Here is an 18,287-nt window from a genome sequence, read left to right as displayed (position 1 = left end):
TATTTACATTTCCAGGCTTAGAAACGTCGTAATACTTGTTTACGATTTATTTCAGGATCCAAATGAGGTACGCACAATCTATCCCTCTTAAACTTCCGGGGAATTCTGGATTGAAACAAACCCAGGACAAAACTGGATTTCTCTAAGCTTACCTTATGTCATATAAAATTACACCAGCGGGAGGGTTGGGTTTTTTCCCTTGTAATGAAAGTCTTTACAATGCTGCGTTGGTCATTAGCTAGCTATTTCCACGGATCCCAGGTTTCTGGCCTTATAACTGGAAGCATTTGGCAATTTGGTTGCAGAACGAGGCTGGCAGGTGAGTCACTTCTCACTGGAGTCCACCCACGTGGCAGTTACCCTGAAAATACCACTGGTCCTCAACAGCTCCTTGGAGACCTAATGAAGTGAGAGGGTTCAGGTGCCAAAACAGCCAACAGAGGGCTCCCGAGGAACTCGATGAACTTCGGTGTTCACTGAAAAGCCAATTTGGCTGCCTTCTTACAGCACGTCTGCCTGTTGGGTCTTGGCGCCCCACTCCCTCAGGTCAGCTTCTGCAGCAGAGGGACCAGACCTCAGGGAGGTGAGGCTTGTCCCCCGTGGCTGGCTGGCAAGGCCAAGGTTAGCTGTCCGTGGCCATCAGAGTGTAAACCATTCAGCCCTCCCCTCCCCACCCACATTGGTCATCTTTGCAGACCCACTGGACAGCAAAGAGCATCCCCAGATATAACGCATCCGCAATAATAAGCACCCAGTAGCCTGTGGTCGTTAATGCTTTAATGACGAAGTAAACAAAGAGCTTTATTTTAAGCGATGGAATGGGCTTAATTATTCAGTAAGTGTAGACAGCTAATGTGAAATTATACACCTAGAAAAAACACACCGCTGAGAACCTGGATCACAGCATCTCCGTTTGGCCTGGCAAGTCTCTCCCCATCTCTAGGTCTCATCACTGGAAATTGAGGGGGTTGGGCTAGAAGCCACTGGCTGAGGTCTCTTCTTTCTCTGTTAGTTTTTGTGTGGGCACTGTCTTGGTGCGTAGGGATGGTCCATTTATCTAGGGCTGCTGGGACAAAGTACCAAACACCAGGTGGCTTGAAACAGCAGCCATGAATTATCTCACAGTTCTGGAGGCCGGAAGTCCAAAATCGAGGTGTCTTCCAGGGCCAGCTCCAGCGGAGGCTCCTGCCTTACCTCCTCCGGCTTCCGGGGTTTGCCGGCACTCCTTGGTGTCCCTTGGTTTGTACATCACCGTCTTCTCCCTGTGTCTTCACACCGTCTTCCCTGTGTGCACGCCTGTCTCTGTGACCAAACTCCCCCTTATTATAAAGGACACCAGTCATAATGGATTAGCGTCTCCATTCCAGTGACCTCATTGGACTTAACTGCCTCTGTAAACATCCTGTCTCCAAATAAGGCCACATTCTGATGCACAGGGAGTAAGGACTTCAACAGATCTTTTGGGAGGGGATACAATTCAGTCCAAAACAGGGGCTGTGTTGAAGAATAGGTGATATTGGAAAGGCCCTGTAATGACAGACCCATGAATTATGCATGCTAGCGGGTCATACCACCGAGCTTCTAGGATAAAGTTACAAGTCTGCAAAGACACTGTAATAACACACAAAGAATTACGTCGTGGAAAAGCGCATACTGTGATTTTACAGAGAAAAATGAAGACTATAACCCAAATAAGCTTCATAACCCAGGTTACATTAAAATCATGACATTGGATCATTTCCTGTGATCATTGATATGGAAAATCAGATACAAGTTAAACCAAAAAGAAATCCAGATTAATTTTTTTGCTATAAATGTACAACGGAAGTTTATTATTGTGCTACTAAAAAATTATAGAACTTTTATAAGCACTGAGAACTCTTTCACATATTAAATACAAAGAACATGTATTTATTAAACTTTCACAAAATGAGATTCACACCCCTCCTTAGGAATACAAGCACTCATTGCATACACAAGGCCACCTCGTCTTTGCTCGTCACTACCAACAAAGGCCCATCTATTCCTTCGTGTTTTAACCAGAACATTCGAGGCCCAGCAGGCACTGCTTCAGTTCCTGACATGGCTTCTCAATGAACAGCGTCAGGGCTAGCCCAGTGACGAAGGTCAGCACACAGTGTCCAGAGAAAAGATAGAACTGGAGAGAAAGTGGACAGGGTGAACACAGTTTTACTGTGGGATTCCTCTTGTGTTCACATCCAAAATGTACCATCCTAGCTCTACAAAATGTGTCTGTAGGACAATCAGTGCCACATATTAAAAATAAAATAAAATAAAAAATGTTATCCTGTGCTGAGGCCCTCTCTCTTCCTCCCACAAATAAAGCAAAGAACAATGAGGCTCTTTTTTCTTTTTTTTTTTTTTTTTTTTTTTTTTTTCTGAAACAGTGTCTTGCTCTGTTGCCCAGGGTGGAGAGCAATGGCACAATCTTGGCTCACTGCAGCCTCCGCCTCCCAGGTCCAAGCAATTCTCCTGCCTCAGCCTCCCAAGTAGCTGGGATTACAGGTGAACGCCACCATGCCCAGCTAATTTTTGTATTTTTAGTAGACACGGTTTCACCATGTTGGCCAGGCTGGTCTCGAACTCTTGACCTCCTGATCTGTCCACCTTGGCCTCCCAAAGTGCGGGGATTACAGGCACGAGCCACCGCGCCCAGCCTAATGAGGCTCTAAAAAAAAAAAAAGGCTTTCATAAAAGCAAATAGGTTACCTCGTTGCTCAAGAAGAGAACAAACTGTGGTACCATAACATACCATAGCAGAGTTGGGAGCTGTGTGCTGACTCACCATGTTGGTATCAGTGTAGTGAATAAGCGTTTCCTGAAGGCCATTATAAAGGATGATCAGAATCGGATGCACCAAGTAGCAAGCATAACTGATGCTGGCCAGGAAGCTCCAGATGTCCCAAGAAAGCACCCGGTTCACCAGACCTAGAGAGAATAAGCACTGACGCATGAAACCACAGCCTGTCTCTGGGCCAGTGAAGACGCCCTGTTGTCCTGTCAATGCTCCCGTCGGATTCTGTGCCTAAGTCTGTGAACTTTTCCTAAGAAGTCTTTATGCATTATAATTTTAAGACAAGGTACCAAACCAAAAACCACCTTTCTGTTGCAAGAATTATGATAACATAAGAGAGATGTATGGTTTCAGCCCTTGAGCATAAAACAGTCCATGTATAAAACAAGGTAGAAAGTCCTCATACTCACCTGGGTTCTGGATCAAGATGGATGAAGATGCAGCCACAGGAGGCGACGGGCCTGGGGATAAGGCATTTCACATGCCAGGCCTCAGACTCCTCGTCTACCAGCAAGAGGCTTGCATTTGATCACCCTTTAGGTGTCTTTCAGGACAAATATTCTGTAATTTGGTATTTATTCTAGAACTGTACTGTCCCAGACAATAGCCCCTAGCCACTTGCGGCTATTTAACTGAATTAAAATTAAATACAATGAAAACTTTCTCTCGGAATAGGACTTCCTGCTATCTCTAGTGAGTTGCGTGGTGATCCTTCAAAAGATTATGTCCACCCAGAACCTCAGAATGTAACCTTATGTGGAATAAGGTTCTTTGCAAGTATTACTAAGAGGAGGAACTAGAAATGAGACCATTGTGGATTAGGGTGGACCCTGAAGCCAGTGACAGATATCCTTATAAGAGACAGAAAAGGAGACAGAAACACAGAGGAGAGACACAAGGACGAGAACCATGTGCTCATGAAGACAGGGACTGGAGTGAAGAGTCCGCGAGCCGAGGAGTGCCACGGCTTGCCACAGCTACCAGAGGCTGGGAGAGGTGATGGGACAGATTCTCCCTCAGAAAATCCAGAGGGCCCAACCCCGCTGACACTTTGATTTTGACCATCTCGCCTCCAGAACTGCAAGAGAATACATTTGTGTTGTTTTAAGCCACAGAAATAAAATATAACTTGTTTCTCCTTTGCACAAGCCTCATTTAAAGTGCTCAGCAGTGCATCACAATTTGCTCAGGATAAATCTCTGGAGCCATCCCAGACTCCTTTTATCCTGGACTCCATAGAGTGCTTCCAAAAATGTATCTCAAATCAGACCACTGTTCCTCACCTCCGTGGCTAACACCCTCGCGAATCTCCCATCACCTCCTGCATGGGTCTCCGTGGTAGCTCCCCAGTGGATCTGTTGGTCTCTGCTCCTGTTCTTGCCACCCTATTGTCCCCATACCACATCCAGAGTAATCTTTTAAAATCACGTGTCAGGGAGAAGTGGGGAAGGGGAGATATTGATCAAAGGGAACGAAGTTTCAGTTCAACTGATGGAGTAAGTTTTAGTGATCTAGTGTACTCCATAGTGACCACAGTTAATAACAATGTACTGGAAATTTTGAAATGGCTAAAAGTATAGATTCTTAACATTCTCACCACAAAAAGAGAACTTGGTGAAGTGGTGCATATGTTAATTAACTTGATTTCATCTTTCCATCTACTATGTATACATATATCAAAATATCACGTTGTACCCCATAAATACATATAGGTTTTGTTTTGGTTTGGTTTGGGTTTTTCTGAGACAGAGTTCCACTCTGTCACCCAGGCTACAGTGCAATGGCAGTCTCTGCTCACTGCAACCTCTGCCTCCCGGGTTCAAGTGATTCTCCTGCCTCAGCCTCCTGGAATTACAGGTGCATGCCATCACACCAGGCTAATTTTTGTATTTTTAGTAGAGACGGGTTTCACTGTGATGACCAGGCTGATCTTGAACTCCTGACCTTGTGATCCACCCACCTTGGCCTCCCAAAGTGCTAGGATTACAGGCATGAGCCACCGCACCCGGCCCATACATATAGTTATTATTTGTCAATTTGAAAATAAATTTTACAAATTCACAAATCATGGGCTGTGATCTGAATGTTTACATTCCCTCAAAATTCATATGTTGAGATCCAAATTTCCAAGGTGATAGTATTAAGAGGTGGAGTCTTTGGAGAGGCAATTAGTTCATGAGGGCTGGGCCTTCAGAAATGGGATTAGTGCCCTTATAAAAGCGACCCCAGAGAGATAGCTCTACCCTTCTACCATGTGAGGACACATCTAGAAAGTTCCACCTAGGAGCCAGAAAGCAGGCCTTCACCAAACACTAAATCTGCTGATACCTTGATCTTAGACCTCCCAGCCTTCAGAACTGTGAGACAGACATTTGTTGTTTTTAAACCACCTCACTTACGGGGTTTTTGTTATGGCAGCTGAAATGGACTAAGACTTCGTGCGACGTGGCGTTTAAAATAAAATCCAAGCCTTTCCCATGACCTTGAAAGCTCTGCCTAACCTGGGTCCTACCTTCCCCTCCGACTTCCCTTCCCACCCCACCGCCCCCTTGACCCTCGGTTCCTATCTCACTGGTCATTGTGCTCTTCCTCCAAGCCATGAAGCTCGCTTCAGTCTAGAGAACTCTGCCTTCGCATTCCGTCTGCCCAGAATTATTTTGTGCATCTTTGCAAATGTACCCCTGTTCCAGTTACCCACTAATCTCTGCTTTATTTTTATTCACTGTATGTAAACTTCCCTCGACTCCACTGTCATCTCTCACAAGGGAGAGATTTTTCTTTTCTATTGCTATATCCCCAGATTCTAGAATAGTACCTTGCATAGAATAAGTATTCAATAAGTATTTTATGTAATTGAGTGAATAAACACAGATGGACTTATAGACAAAAGAAGCTTTTTCCCCAAGTGAAGTCTATAAAAGGTGAACCACAATTTCACCGTAGAACAAAATAACTGTAGAGAAATGAAGTCAGCAAAGAGCCCATGCTCATGCAGATAAGCCAAACACAAAAGAACATGCCCTAAAGCAAACAATACCATGTTCACATCATGAGCCACAACTGATTCCGGCAACCATTCATCACTTCATGTTCATGTTGTTAATGCAGATTTTATTGGTTTTATAGTTTTATGATTACTTCATAAATCTGTGGCTTTCTGAATGCATGTGCTATAAACATAAAATTTCGTATCTTCGTTTATGTTTGTTCATGTTTAGACAAAATTAGAAAAAAATAAGAGCATATAGTCAAGGTAACTTATTCTATGTTCCTAGGGAAAAAAAATATATTGAAAAAATAAGAATATAAATAATTTCGGTCAACACCAAGAATCCAGAATTCTTATTTCTTTAGAATAGGCCCACATAATACTTAAGTTTGAGGACAAAAGCTGTAGGTACAGAGCACCACTGAAGGGTTTTAACTGAAGGAGTAATGTGCTCAGATGACTCTGGCAGCTCAACAGCAGACAACTTGGAGCATAACACGACCAGCGTGGTCCATATTGCTATCCAGCAAAGATGGTTAAAGATTCATGGAATCATCAAGATCCCTTCTAGTCCTGAGAGTCTCAACTAAACATTTCTTCTTATTCAGACATTCTTTTTTTTTTTTCCTAAAAGTCATCAGCTAGGCACTTTTTTTTTTTTTTTTTTTTTTGAGACAGGGTCTCACTCTGTTGCCCAGGCTGGAGTGCAGTGCAGTGGTACGATCTCAATTCACTGCAACCTCTGCCTCCCAGGTTCAAGCAATTCTCCTGCCTCAGCCTCCCAAGGAGCTGAGATTATAATTGTGTGCCACCATGCCTGGCTAATTTTTGTGTTTTTAGTAGAGACGGGGTTTTGGCTTGTTGGCAAGGCTGGTCTTGAACTCCTGGGCTCAAAAGATCCACCTGCCTCGGCCTCTCAAAGTCCTGGGATTACAGGTGTGAGCTAGGTAGACACATATTTTCCAGAACTTTACTTAAGCTCTCACCTCAGACATTCACCTAGTCATCAATCTTGATATCTTATAAATGGTTTTGGAGACACAAACCTAGGATATCAGCTGCCCCTGCAGTTGTGGATTGGCCAATGACAACACACCTTTGAATGATAAATTGCTCAAGAATAAGTAAAGTGGCTTGCTCATCACCTGGGTGACGAGATAGCACCCTCACCCAGACTCGTGATGGAGGGCATTTACTCGTTCCATTGTAATAATAATGCTGCAAATTAGTTTAATCTTCTAACTTAACCTGAGTCATTCTCTCTAATATCATTTATGTTAACTAGTTATTCTTGATAAACAGCAGCACCCCTCACATTAGAGAAGAAGACTGTGATGCTTGCTGCATTACAAATGGCCTGTACCAGGCCCCGGGGAGTAGTTGTTTATGAGGCTCTGTGACAGCTCAGGGACACTGTCATGGGGTGAGGCTGCAGGCAGGGCTGCGGTCACATAACCCAGAGTTTCCCATAAGTGCAAATACATCAGTCAGAAAGAATGCAGTCCGTTTCCTCTTTAATATCTCTTTTCCATATAAGGGAAAGTTTTAACATTAAAATATGAAAGATCACTAAGGCTCATTTCTAAAATTAAAATATTAAAGATCATCGTTATATTAAAATACCTGTAAAATTTCGGAACAATTTTCATTAACATCTGGGAGAAGTGCTATCATGTAGGAATGAAGAACTCTGGCTTTGGACTTTGTGCTGGACCTGATTCATTTTCTAGTTCAACCTCCCACAGCTGTGGGACCTCCGCTGTGTCGCTTTCTCTGCAGGCGTGGTTGTTCTCATTGCTAATTATAGGTCTTCCTCCTAGGGGTGTGGTCAGTGCTACCGGGGATCCTGTGGGTGATGTTCCCCACAAAGTCTGGCATCCAGCATGAGTTCAATCCAGAGGAATTGTTCATCACCCCATTGTTTTTCTCTTTAAGTCATTATTTCCCGCCACCTTTGCTGAAGCTGAGTGGCATGGGTTCACAGGCTTGGTTTAAACGCCTTTTGGTGGGTTATTTCCCTAGTGTCTGAAGCGGGCATCCCTCCGCCTGGATCCACTGCTCCTATGTCAGGGCTTTGGGTACCTTGAGACCAGAACCTCTGCTGGGAGCTTCCTGCCAGCCTTGTTCTCTTATTTGCTGACATCCCAAGCACACAAGTCCTACCTCTCGCCAAATAGAGAAGACAGGGAGGAAAGCATCAGGAGGCTTGAATAGACCTTTCTAACCTGGAGAAGATTCTTTTCCATTGAAGCCTTTTGTGTGTGTGGCTCTCTGCATGTTGAAAGCCAACTCACTTATCCAAGTCTGTACCTTCAGATGGGGAAACCAAGGCTCAAGGCGCTGTCCCTAGAAGTCTGCCTCCCAAGCACTGATTTTTTTTTCTCCTGACATTGCTCTGCCTTCGCTGGAGAGGCTGCATTCTTTTTCTTTCAGAACCTGCACTTGTGTATAAATCCATGTAAAAATCGTATACAGAAATCCTTTGTATTTTCCAAGGTTAGAGAGAAATCGATATTTTTAAATCAATATCAGTCATTCATCAACCACTCCAGGAAACAAAAGTCCCTCTGGTACACTCCTTATGTGTTAAATTTGTCACCTTTAACGGAACAGGGTGTGAACCCAACAGCAAAGCCCAGAGGTGCTCCATACCTCCATATCCTCCCTGGCACGCAAAAAGGATCCAACCCACGGCCGCCGCCCACAGGGTCCGGTGGAGGGCTTGGTAGAGAGCTGCAGCCACTGAAGGAGAAGCAGAGGTGTCGTCTACCACATACGCCAGAGCAGCCACCACAAACAGGGTGGTGAGGGAGCAGCTCCACCCCAGCAGGACCTGCATCTGCAGGGAGAGGAGAGGCAGGGCCCAGCCCTTTTTACCCATTGTATAATTCCCGCCTCTTACACAAACCTACTTTTTTGGTGTTATCACTGTCACTTAGGTCTTTATTTGTAAACCTCAGTCACTGCATAGATCTGACTAAAATAGAAGGTTGTAATTTAAAAGGGGCAGCCAGGAGATCTTTGTGGTGACAGAGAGTTCTGTACCTTGACCGTGAAGATGGTTACACACATTTGCACATGGGACAAAGTGACCCAGAACCGTAGACAGACATGCGCAAACGAGTATGTGTAGAGTTGATGGATCTGAGGTCTATTGTGCCAATTTCCATTTTCCGGTCGTGGTCAGGTTCCATAGTTATGTCCTACGTTGCCTGTTGGGGAGCCGGAGTACACAGCACCTCTCTGTACTAGTTTTGCAACTTTCAGGGAATCTATAATCATTTCAAAATGGAAGTGAAAAGAAAATCAATAAGTAATCTCCTAACCCACTCCTAATCTCCCATTTCGTCCCTTAACCAAATGAAGGCTCCTTGATGGCTTCTGCCTTCACCGTAAATGTGAGGGCGTCCAGCTCACAGCCCTGCCCTGGGCAGCAGGCTAGTCAAGTGGAAGGAATGGGAGGATGAAAAGTCTTCAGCTCAAAAACAGCCCTGTAAGTTAAATCCTCATACATGACTCAGTTCACGATCTTGGACCTTGCATTACCATACTTGACCTTTTTAGACCTAGACCTGTCTTCCAAGGATCTCTCTTGCTTCTCCGTGCTGTAGTACTCAAGCTGCTGAGATGATGTCTACACTGCACTGAACCAACATCGGATCAGTCCACTGTCTTGTCTCTGAGACCTAGTTAGGTCTCAGGTTCCTGGCTGCGGGGGAGGAAAGGGGTGCTCCACTCTTTCAGCCTGGGATCTCCCTCACTCCTTTGCTATTTCCCTGGCCCACGTGGGCCTGCAGTCTCTCAAAATACATCTTGGGTATCACACTCTCTTTCTGTCCTTGTCTGCCTATCTTTATTATGGTGTAGCTGCCTTATCTCGCTCCTGGCATGTGGTATATGGCCAGCTTCCTCCCGCTTAGACCTTGTGCCCTTATTTTCTAGCTTCTGAAGCTTTGAGTCTGGTCTACCCAGCTGTTCTATGTTTGTTTCTCCAGGTCAACTTGGCTTGTGTTCCAGCTCCAAGCTTCCTGGTCCTGACTCTGGCCCTCGAAGTGATTCCCAAATGCTCCCTCTTTATGTTAAGTTTTCGCCTTTGCTGACGCCCATTTCCTCCCTGGGCCCCATGTAACCTGGCTTACGTTGAAGGATCTCTCTAATGGCACTCTTCTAATCTACAACTGAATCCCAGGAAAATATCCTAACTCCAACCTACGGAAAAAGTCACATGGCTTCTCTATATTCATTCCTTTCAGTAAAATCTTATCTCTTCTTCCGGCCATGGGCAACACAAGATTTTCCAAGGACCAGGGCCTCTTCTCTGAAACATCTAAGTAAGGAACCCACAAAGTCTAGGCAAACAAACGTGGACCTAGCAGAGGGGTTTGTGGCAGGAGTTGTACCCTAACTCCTGGTCCTTCTTCCATTGAGAAGAAAATTCTCTTTCATTCATTCGTTCATGTGTTGAGTACCTTCAGTGAGTCAGGATTTCAGAGCCAGATGCTGGCGATTCAGAGGTGAGACAAGTAGTGCCCTCCAGGAGCTCACAGTCTATGGGGTGAATAAATGCTGTATCATGAAGTACAAACCAGGGCCCAGGAATGCACAGTGCACAGAGGAACCCAAAAGATGGACACAGCCTGGTCTGGAGGGATAAGGGAAGACTTCCTGGAGGTGAAAACTCCAGGTGAGCCTTCTAGACCAAACACGAGTTAAGTCAGATGAAAGGAAGGAGTGAATTGGGGGAGGGGAAGAGGCAGATTCCAGGCAGAGAAGAAAGCATGAGCAACTGCAGATGCCAGGAAGAGCTGGTGTGTGGCGGTGGTGGCGGTCGAAGGCTCTGTGAGCAGGCTGGTATCACTGATGTGCAAGTACAAGAGCGGTGAGAGAGGTGACCCTGGAGACACAGCCCGAGCGATGTCATGCGGACTCTGAAGTCCTTGTTGAACAGGTCAAGCCTTATCATGGATGTCAAAGGAAGCCAGTGAAAGGTTTTTCACAGTTCAAGGGCACAGCCAAAGTGGTGTTTTAAATAGATCACCCCGAGAGTAGATTTGAGATCAGTAAGACTGGAGGGAAGGAAATAAGTGACAACATCCAGGCAAGAGATGAGAAGAGCTTTAAGGTCAGTTCAGAAGGCCAAGAGAGGATGGCAGGAGACACATTCGGCAGGGCGTGGGGGATGACTGGCGTGGGGGATGACTGGCGCGGGGGATGACTGGCGCGGGGGATGACTGGTGTGGGGGATGATTTAGCATAGGGGATGATTGGCGTGGGGGATGATTGGCATGGGGGATGATTGGCCTGGGGGATGACTGGCGTGGGGGATGACTGGCGTGGGGGATGACTGATGTGGGAGATGACTGGCGTGGGGGATGACTGGCGTGGGGGATGACTGGCGTGCGGGATGATTGGCGTGGGGGATGACTGGTGTGGAGGATGATTTAGCATAGGGGATGATTGGCATGGGGGATGATTGGCTGAGAGTGATGATCAATGAGGAGGAGACATCCAAGATGAACCCAGGTTTCCTGCTTGAGTCTCGAGATTGGATGGGAAACCAGAATGATTGCCCACCAAGGAGTCAGAGAAGAAAATGAGGGCTCGGGGTACACCTGGAAAGCAAAGTAACAGCTTCCAGACACCTCATGTCCTGATTCCCAGACACAACGAAGAGTCTTGTGTGTAGAAACCATTGAGAGTGTGCTGTTAAAAATCCAACCCAACTCAGCATCCTCTTCCAGAAGAGAGTCTTGCCATTGTAATCTCACTGGGTACATTTCCCCACATTGGTGGTTTCTATGGGTCAGTACCAAGGCTCCTGCAGGTGGGACCACTTTGGGTTCCAAATCTGGACCATCGTAATGGGAGCTCAGTGAAGAAAGCAGAGAACCAACCTCTGGCAGGAAGATAAAGGCCTTACCTTTTAAAAAATATATAAATAAATAAAGACGGGGGGTTCTCACTATGTTGCCTGAGCTGGTCCTGAACTCCTCGACTCAAGGGATCCTCCTGCCTCAGCCTCCCAAAGTGCTGGGATTACAGGTGTTAGCCACCACACCTGGCCAATTCCTTCTTATTCTTTAGCATGGAGAGACATCAGTAACACTCTACAGCACAAGACAGTACCCAGCAGGCTGACTCCTTCGTTCGCAGCTTTGGAAGAGCCTGGCCAGGTGGGTTATACCAGTCCCAGCCAGACCCGTGCCAATAGGGTGAGGCACAGGAAATCATACCTTGGTTCTGAGAATGTTTTCCTGGTGGTTTTGGTGCATGTAAATGCTCAGGAAGAGGCCCACAAGGAATGGCCCGAACCGGCAGTAGGGCTTCGTGTAGTACTCTGAGAAATACAATACAGTCGCCTCTTCACTGAAAAGTACAAGGAAATGTGGCACAGGGTTACCTTTGATCTGGACATGGCAAAGGGAATCCGAATCCCTGAGACGTCCATTGGGATAATCAGCAAACCCAAAGGTACATTTAGGACATGCTTGTTCATTTCCTCAGTGATCGTGTGCAAACAGTGACCTCATGGTCCCACCTCAGCCAAAGCTGGCTTAAGTTCCAAATGCCCTCAGGCCCCTCCATCCCAGATCCCAAGGAAACACGATGAGTATGTTCGTTTTAAATAGCCGTTTCTGGTGGCCAATATGTCAGAATGCTCTAAAAATGTAGCACCCAGATGTAAACCTAAGGGTCCCAAGGACAGAGGCTGTCCTGAGAGAGAAGCTATATGAGAGGTCCAGGCCAGGCCATTGAAAGGACGCCAAAAAGTATTCTGTGAAGCTGTGGTTTTCAAAGTATGGTCCCTTGACATCAGGTCTGGCGGCCACACATGTCATCCCAGCACTTTAGGAAGCTGAGGAAAAAAAATTAGCCAGGCCTGGTGGCACATGCCTGCAGTCCCAGCTGCTCAGGAGGCTGAGGCAGGAGTATCACTTGAGCTCAGGAGGTTGAGGCTGCAATGTGCCATGATCACACCACTGCACTCCAGCCTGGGTGACAGAGCGAGACTCTGTTACAATAGAATAAAAAACAAACAAAAAGCAAAAACACCTACGTCACCTGAGAGCTTATTAGGAACCCAGATTCACAGGCCTTACCCAGACCTTCTGGCGGTGGGCCCAACCATCTGTGTGTTAAGAAGCCCCCCACGTGAGCCTGATGCCCCTCAAAGTTGAGAAGCATTGCCTAAACAGTGCCCTTCACGGGAGATATCCAGGCTATACCCAAGCCATGGAATCATCACCTCTGTACGTGAGACCCAGGGACTAGAAATTTTTTAACTCTCCTGAGCTTCCCATCTGCAGCCTAGATTGAGAACCCCTGCTTTAAATTTATCACCACTCCCTAGTGAAGCTAGATGCACTCTCGGCTCTGAGTCCCCTAGCTGCCCATGCAGGGACTACTGGAGGAGGAAAGGATGTTGAGGACGAGATGCATGGTTTTTCCACTGTGGCTGCACATTAGAACTCTGGGAGCTCTTACAAAAGTCAGCTGCCTGGGTCCCACGCCCAGAGATTCTGATTCAGTGGTTTGCAGGTGGGACTGGAAGCATCAGAGGAGTTAGAAGCTCCCAGGTGATTCTAGTAATATGTGGCCAGGTTTGAGAACTGCTGGGCTAGACATGAGTGAGCCTCCTCCTCAATCACCTGGCCATGTCATGATATGGGAAGGGCATCTTGCCATGATATGGGAAGGGCAAGTTCCTGGTCAGGAAACTTGGGATGCTGTCACTGATTCCTTCATTTAGTCTCACATGCCACCCACTCACAGATTCACATGGTGCACTTACATGCCAGGAACTATTTTATTTTGGAAGGTCGGCAAAGGCTGCTCTGAGAAGGTGACATTTGCACAGACACCTGAACGATGTGAAGGAGAAAGCCCTGCCGGGATCTCAGAATTTAACGGAAGAGTAATTCAGGCTAGATAGCAAGTGCTAAGGCCCCGGGTCGGGGAGGGTGGGGAAGGGGGTTGGGGAGCATGCTTGGTGTGTTGAGATGAGTTGGTGTGGCTGGTCCAGCGTCAGCAGGTAGGAGGGTGACCGATGAGGCCACTGGAGGAATTCGAGCAGATGACTGACATGACCTGATTTTCATTTCTGTCACTCTGGCTGTGGCATTGAGAAAAAGATTAGCAGGTAATCATACCAGTTTTTCCTGTGTAATTGTCATACATGTCTCATGGGGGAGGCGAAATAGCCCTGTGGATTGGCTCCTAGGTTCAAATCACACCTGTGCCATCCACTAGTTGTGTGGCCTTGGAGAAGTAACCCCAGCTCCCTTAAGGCTTGGTCTCCCCAGCCAGCGACGGAGCCACCAAGCAGCAATTTGCTGCGGGAGGAGAAACACAGTAGAGCCACAAGGGGGCGCTCCTTTCCTCCGAGAAGTTTCAATGGGCAACTTGAGAGAGGAGCCTCCAGTGCAGGTTAAAAGGTTCGGAAGTTTGGAAGCAAGAGGGCAATCAGCTTTCCCATTCACAGCGAATGTTTTGCACCCACTTTTTCCACAAGCCAAAGGGCACAGGGTGAACAGCCTGGCATTCATCAGTCCTCCCCGAGACGTCCTGGCCAGAGAGGGGCAGGCTGGGGAACCGTGTTACCTGGATTCGGATGGAGCCACCACGGGAAGTTTATACACCAGTGTGATCAGAGCAGTGGCTGTGAAAGATGCCAGGAACAGCGCGGCCCCAAGAAGGATGAGGATTTGTGTACTCCTGCAAAGAAGAGAGGACACGAGAGGAGTACCCTTCAGTTTCTTGCCCAACACATGTGCTTCCTATGGACATGAAAGGCTGAAAATTTTGACCTTCAGAGGAACTTCCTGCTGGCCCTGTTTTTGAGAGGCTGGCGAGGGGCAGGGAGAGCTGGGCTGGGCCTGGAGGACCTGAGGCAGCCTTGGTCTTGACCATCTATTAGCTGTGCCACACTGGGCAGGGCCTTGAACTTGAGTTTCCTGGTCTAGACAGGAAGAGTATTCACATCCTTGCCTGCCCGCCCTGAGGCTTACCGTAAGCAGCTCAAAAGGAGTCCATGCTTGGGAATGTCCCTTGTCACCTATGAAACATGATACGGACACAAGTGGTGGTTGATTTGGGAGAGAGGACTGTCAGAGGCATGGTGGGACACAGGGTGGACCCACTCCAAGCGCAGGGGAGAGGGGATCAAGCAGGGGGATGGTATGGTTTGGATCTTTGTCCCTGCCCAAATCTCATGTGGAATTGTAATCCCCAGTGTTGGGAGTGGGGCCTGATAGGAGGTGACTGGAGCATGGGGGTGGATTTCCCTCTTGCTGTTCTCATGATAGTGAGTGAATTATCATGCGATCTGGCTGTTTAAAAGTGTGTAGCACCTCCCACTTTGTTCTCTTCCTCCTGCTCCTGCAATGCAGGATGTGCCTGCTTCCCCTTCTGCCCAGATTGTAAGTTTCCTGAGGCCTCCCCAGAAGCAGAAGCCTGTACAGCCTGCAGAAACATGAGTCCATTAAACCTCTTTTCTTTGTAAATTACCCAGTCTCAGGTTGTTCTTTATAGCAGCATGAAAACGGACTCATACCAAAGGGGAACCAGGCATGCCTTCAGCTGGGGACCAGAGCCTGAGACAAATGTCTGCATGCAGGTAGTTCATGTGGGAGTAGGAATGAGGGAGAGGGAAGCAGAACAGAGAAGCAGGGAAAACCAATACCAGGCTGTGCTATCAAGGTGGCCAATGCTCAATTCTTCCAGAATGTTCCACAGGCCTTATGAAATGTACCTCAAAATTGTCCTGTGAGATGAAATAGAGAAGCATTTTCCCACTGTCTTCTATCTCACATGGGTTAAGCGTGGTCCCGCACAAATGAATTCCTCCACACTTTGAGATTGTGCGTGTATAAGACCAAGATGTTCCCTGACACCCAGAGTGAGGTGCTGTCTGGTTGCGCCTGCTCAGAAGTGTGAGGGTTGGGATTAAGAGGATCTACAGTGGTGTGGAAGAAATATAAAACACAAGTGCAAAACCATCCAGGCACAGCCTGACCTGGAAGATGCCTTTGACAATCCAATTCTACTATTGGAAGTTGCCACAGCTCTTCGTGAGTAAGGGATGTGATAGATACTATTCAGTTATCACCATAGTGATTCAGGGAGCACATGATTTTCAGCCAGAGTACCAATGCGAATGTAATGTTTGGAAGAAGGATGAACCCTAGCTCCATGGTGCTATGATTGATTAGTAATGTCTGCTATGAGTGTAGGCAGGGGGTTATGGTGATGATGCTGTGTGTATATTTACTGTGACTTCTGCCAGACCCCTTAGCTCTTCTCTCCTTGAATTACTGAGCTCCAGAAAGAACTGATTCCACTGGCATTCTATGGAATTATATTCTCTGAAGGAAGTCGAGCCCTACTTTTATACTTCCCTCCACTTATAAGCTAAATCTTGTTGCAGTCACAAGCTTGGACAGTGTAGGCTGTCCAAGGGAACCAAAGGGGAACCAGGATTTCAGCCGAGGGACTGAAATCCACCTTCCACGACAGCCTCTGGGAAAGACGCTGACATTGGAGCCAGGGCTCCTCAGTCCCAAGGACACTCGCGTGGATTCCCAGGCAAGTCTAGAGTCAGGAAGCATAAGAACTCAGTGTCCTAGGTAGGTGGTAGTCAGGCCATCCAATAATTCTTCTTTTTTTTTTTTTTTAACTCTGTTGCTTTGTAACACAGGCTGGAGTGCAGTAACTTGATCTAGGTTCACTGTAACCTCTGCCTCCCAGGCTCAATCCTCCCACCTCAGCCTCCCAAGTAGCTGGGACCACAGGTGTGGTGTGTACCATCATGCCCGACTAATTTTTGTATTTTTTGTAGAAACAGGGTTTCAACATGAGCCAAGGTGGTGTCACTGCACTCCAGTGTGGTGACAGAGTGAGACTCCGTCTCAAAAAAAAAAAAAAAAAATTAGGATGTTTTTCCCTGGCCTAAGATGCTTGAATGTTTGCAGGTGACAAGAATGGATGTCACAGATCAGCCTGAGATTTAAATATCTGCCCTGAAAGGGCAAGGTCAGGAAACCCTGAAGTAGAGCAGAGTGGGTCTGTACCTACTAGGAATGCAGCTCTGCTTTCAGTCATCAAAGACTTACAAGTAACATGTGAAACATGACATTTTTCTATCTATCCAAAAAAGGAGCCTTGTCTCTTATTTTGTTTTATTATTAATATTCCATACTGGCAACAGTTAAATTAGATAACTAGAGAACTGAGTATTTGATGTACCCTCTATGGAAAGTGATTTATCATTATGATTCAGGAACCCAAAAGCCATTCATGCCCTTGGACCTAGTAATTCCCCTCAAAGATATATGTTGAAAAGAAATATCAAACTTGGAGACAAATGGTTTCCATGAAAATTTTGCCAAACCATGATTTATGAAAGCACAACATTGGAAATAATCCCAGTATTTAATAATAGAAGGTATACAGAAATTATGTCTTTAATTCATGGAATGGAATGTTAGGCAGAGGTTAAAATTATATTACTTTAAAAATAAAATAATATAGGAAATGCGTGTGGCATAAAATTATTGAAAGAAAGATACTAAGGTGTATATACAGAATGCTTTCATGTATCAAAAGCTGAGCAGAGCCTGGGAAACATAGTGAAACTTTACTCTTTAAAGAAGTTAAAAAATTAGAAAGGTACAGTGGTTCATGCCTGTAGTCCCAATTACTGGGGAGGCTGAGGCTAGAGGATCGTTTGAGCCCAGGAATTGGAGGCTGCAGTGAGCTGTGATGGCACCACCGCACAGATGGCCTGGGTGACAGAGCAAGACCCTTGTCTCTTTAAAAAAAAAAAAAAACTGGGCAGAAGAAATATCAGAAGGATAAGCCCCAAAATATTAGCAGTAAATTCACCTTGCCTTGACTGACAATGTGGAACTGGGGTAATTTTCCCCTCTCTCTTAACTCCTAATGTTTTCCAATGTTTCCTAAATTGAACATATATTTTAACAAAAAGGAACAATAAATTTTTTAATATGGCATGAATAATCCACAACTATAAGTCTCTCCATGAATTCTTGAGGCCTTAAGGTGTTTCTAAAACTAACAAAAATTAAGGTGATAAATATCCAATGTGGGAAAGCCGGTGCACTGACGCCTTGCTGAGGGCATGGTAAATTACTTCACTCTTTCCGGAGAGCAATCTCACAAGATGTAACCAGTGCCACAAAATTGTTCCTACCTTTGACCTACCAATTCCACTTGGAAATCTGCCCCCATGGAAATAAGTAAGAAAAAGTAATATGTTCAAAGGCATGCATTGCAGTGCCATTTATCATGAAAACTTGGACACGATCTAGATGCCCAACCATGAAAAATGGTAGATAAACCCTAAAACTGACATGAATGCAGGTTATGTCAATATGTGGCAATGTTTATAAGAACAGTTAAACGGAAAATGCTGAGCACTAGATATTACATGCACACACTGATCGTAACTGCAAAACACACACT

The 18,287-nt window shown here is 46.0% G+C and overlaps 1 protein-coding gene across 2 annotated transcripts in view; it reads right to left on the bottom strand.

Moving 5' to 3' along the window:
• Positions 1 to 760: 760 nt before the first annotated feature.
• LOC116561724 (O-acyltransferase like protein) overlaps positions 761 to 18,287 on the bottom strand; it is a 75,894-nt gene continuing 58,367 nt past the window's right edge. The window contains exons 11-15 of one of the 2 annotated variants that reach the window (XM_032293640.1): positions 14,406 to 14,519; positions 12,038 to 12,170; positions 8,457 to 8,643; positions 2,807 to 2,949; positions 761 to 1,600 (exon numbers count right to left, since the gene is read on the bottom strand). In XM_032293640.1, coding sequence (XP_032149531.1) covers positions 1,478 to 1,600; positions 2,807 to 2,949; positions 8,457 to 8,643; positions 12,038 to 12,170; positions 14,406 to 14,519 — 700 coding nt within the window. In that variant the 3' untranslated portion in view covers positions 761 to 1,477. Of the gene's footprint in view, positions 2,159 to 2,806; positions 2,950 to 8,456; positions 8,644 to 12,037; positions 12,171 to 14,405; positions 14,520 to 18,287 lie in introns of both variants that reach the window. The other variant, XM_032293639.1, reaches the window with a different exon arrangement.

Source organism: Sapajus apella, unplaced genomic scaffold (assembly GCF_009761245.1).
Source record: "Sapajus apella isolate SASKATOON/1434 unplaced genomic scaffold, GSC_monkey_1.0 scaffold30, whole genome shotgun sequence".
NCBI lineage: Eukaryota > Metazoa > Chordata > Mammalia > Primates > Cebidae > Sapajus > Sapajus apella.
This window is presented reverse-complemented; position numbering and strand designations above follow the sequence as displayed.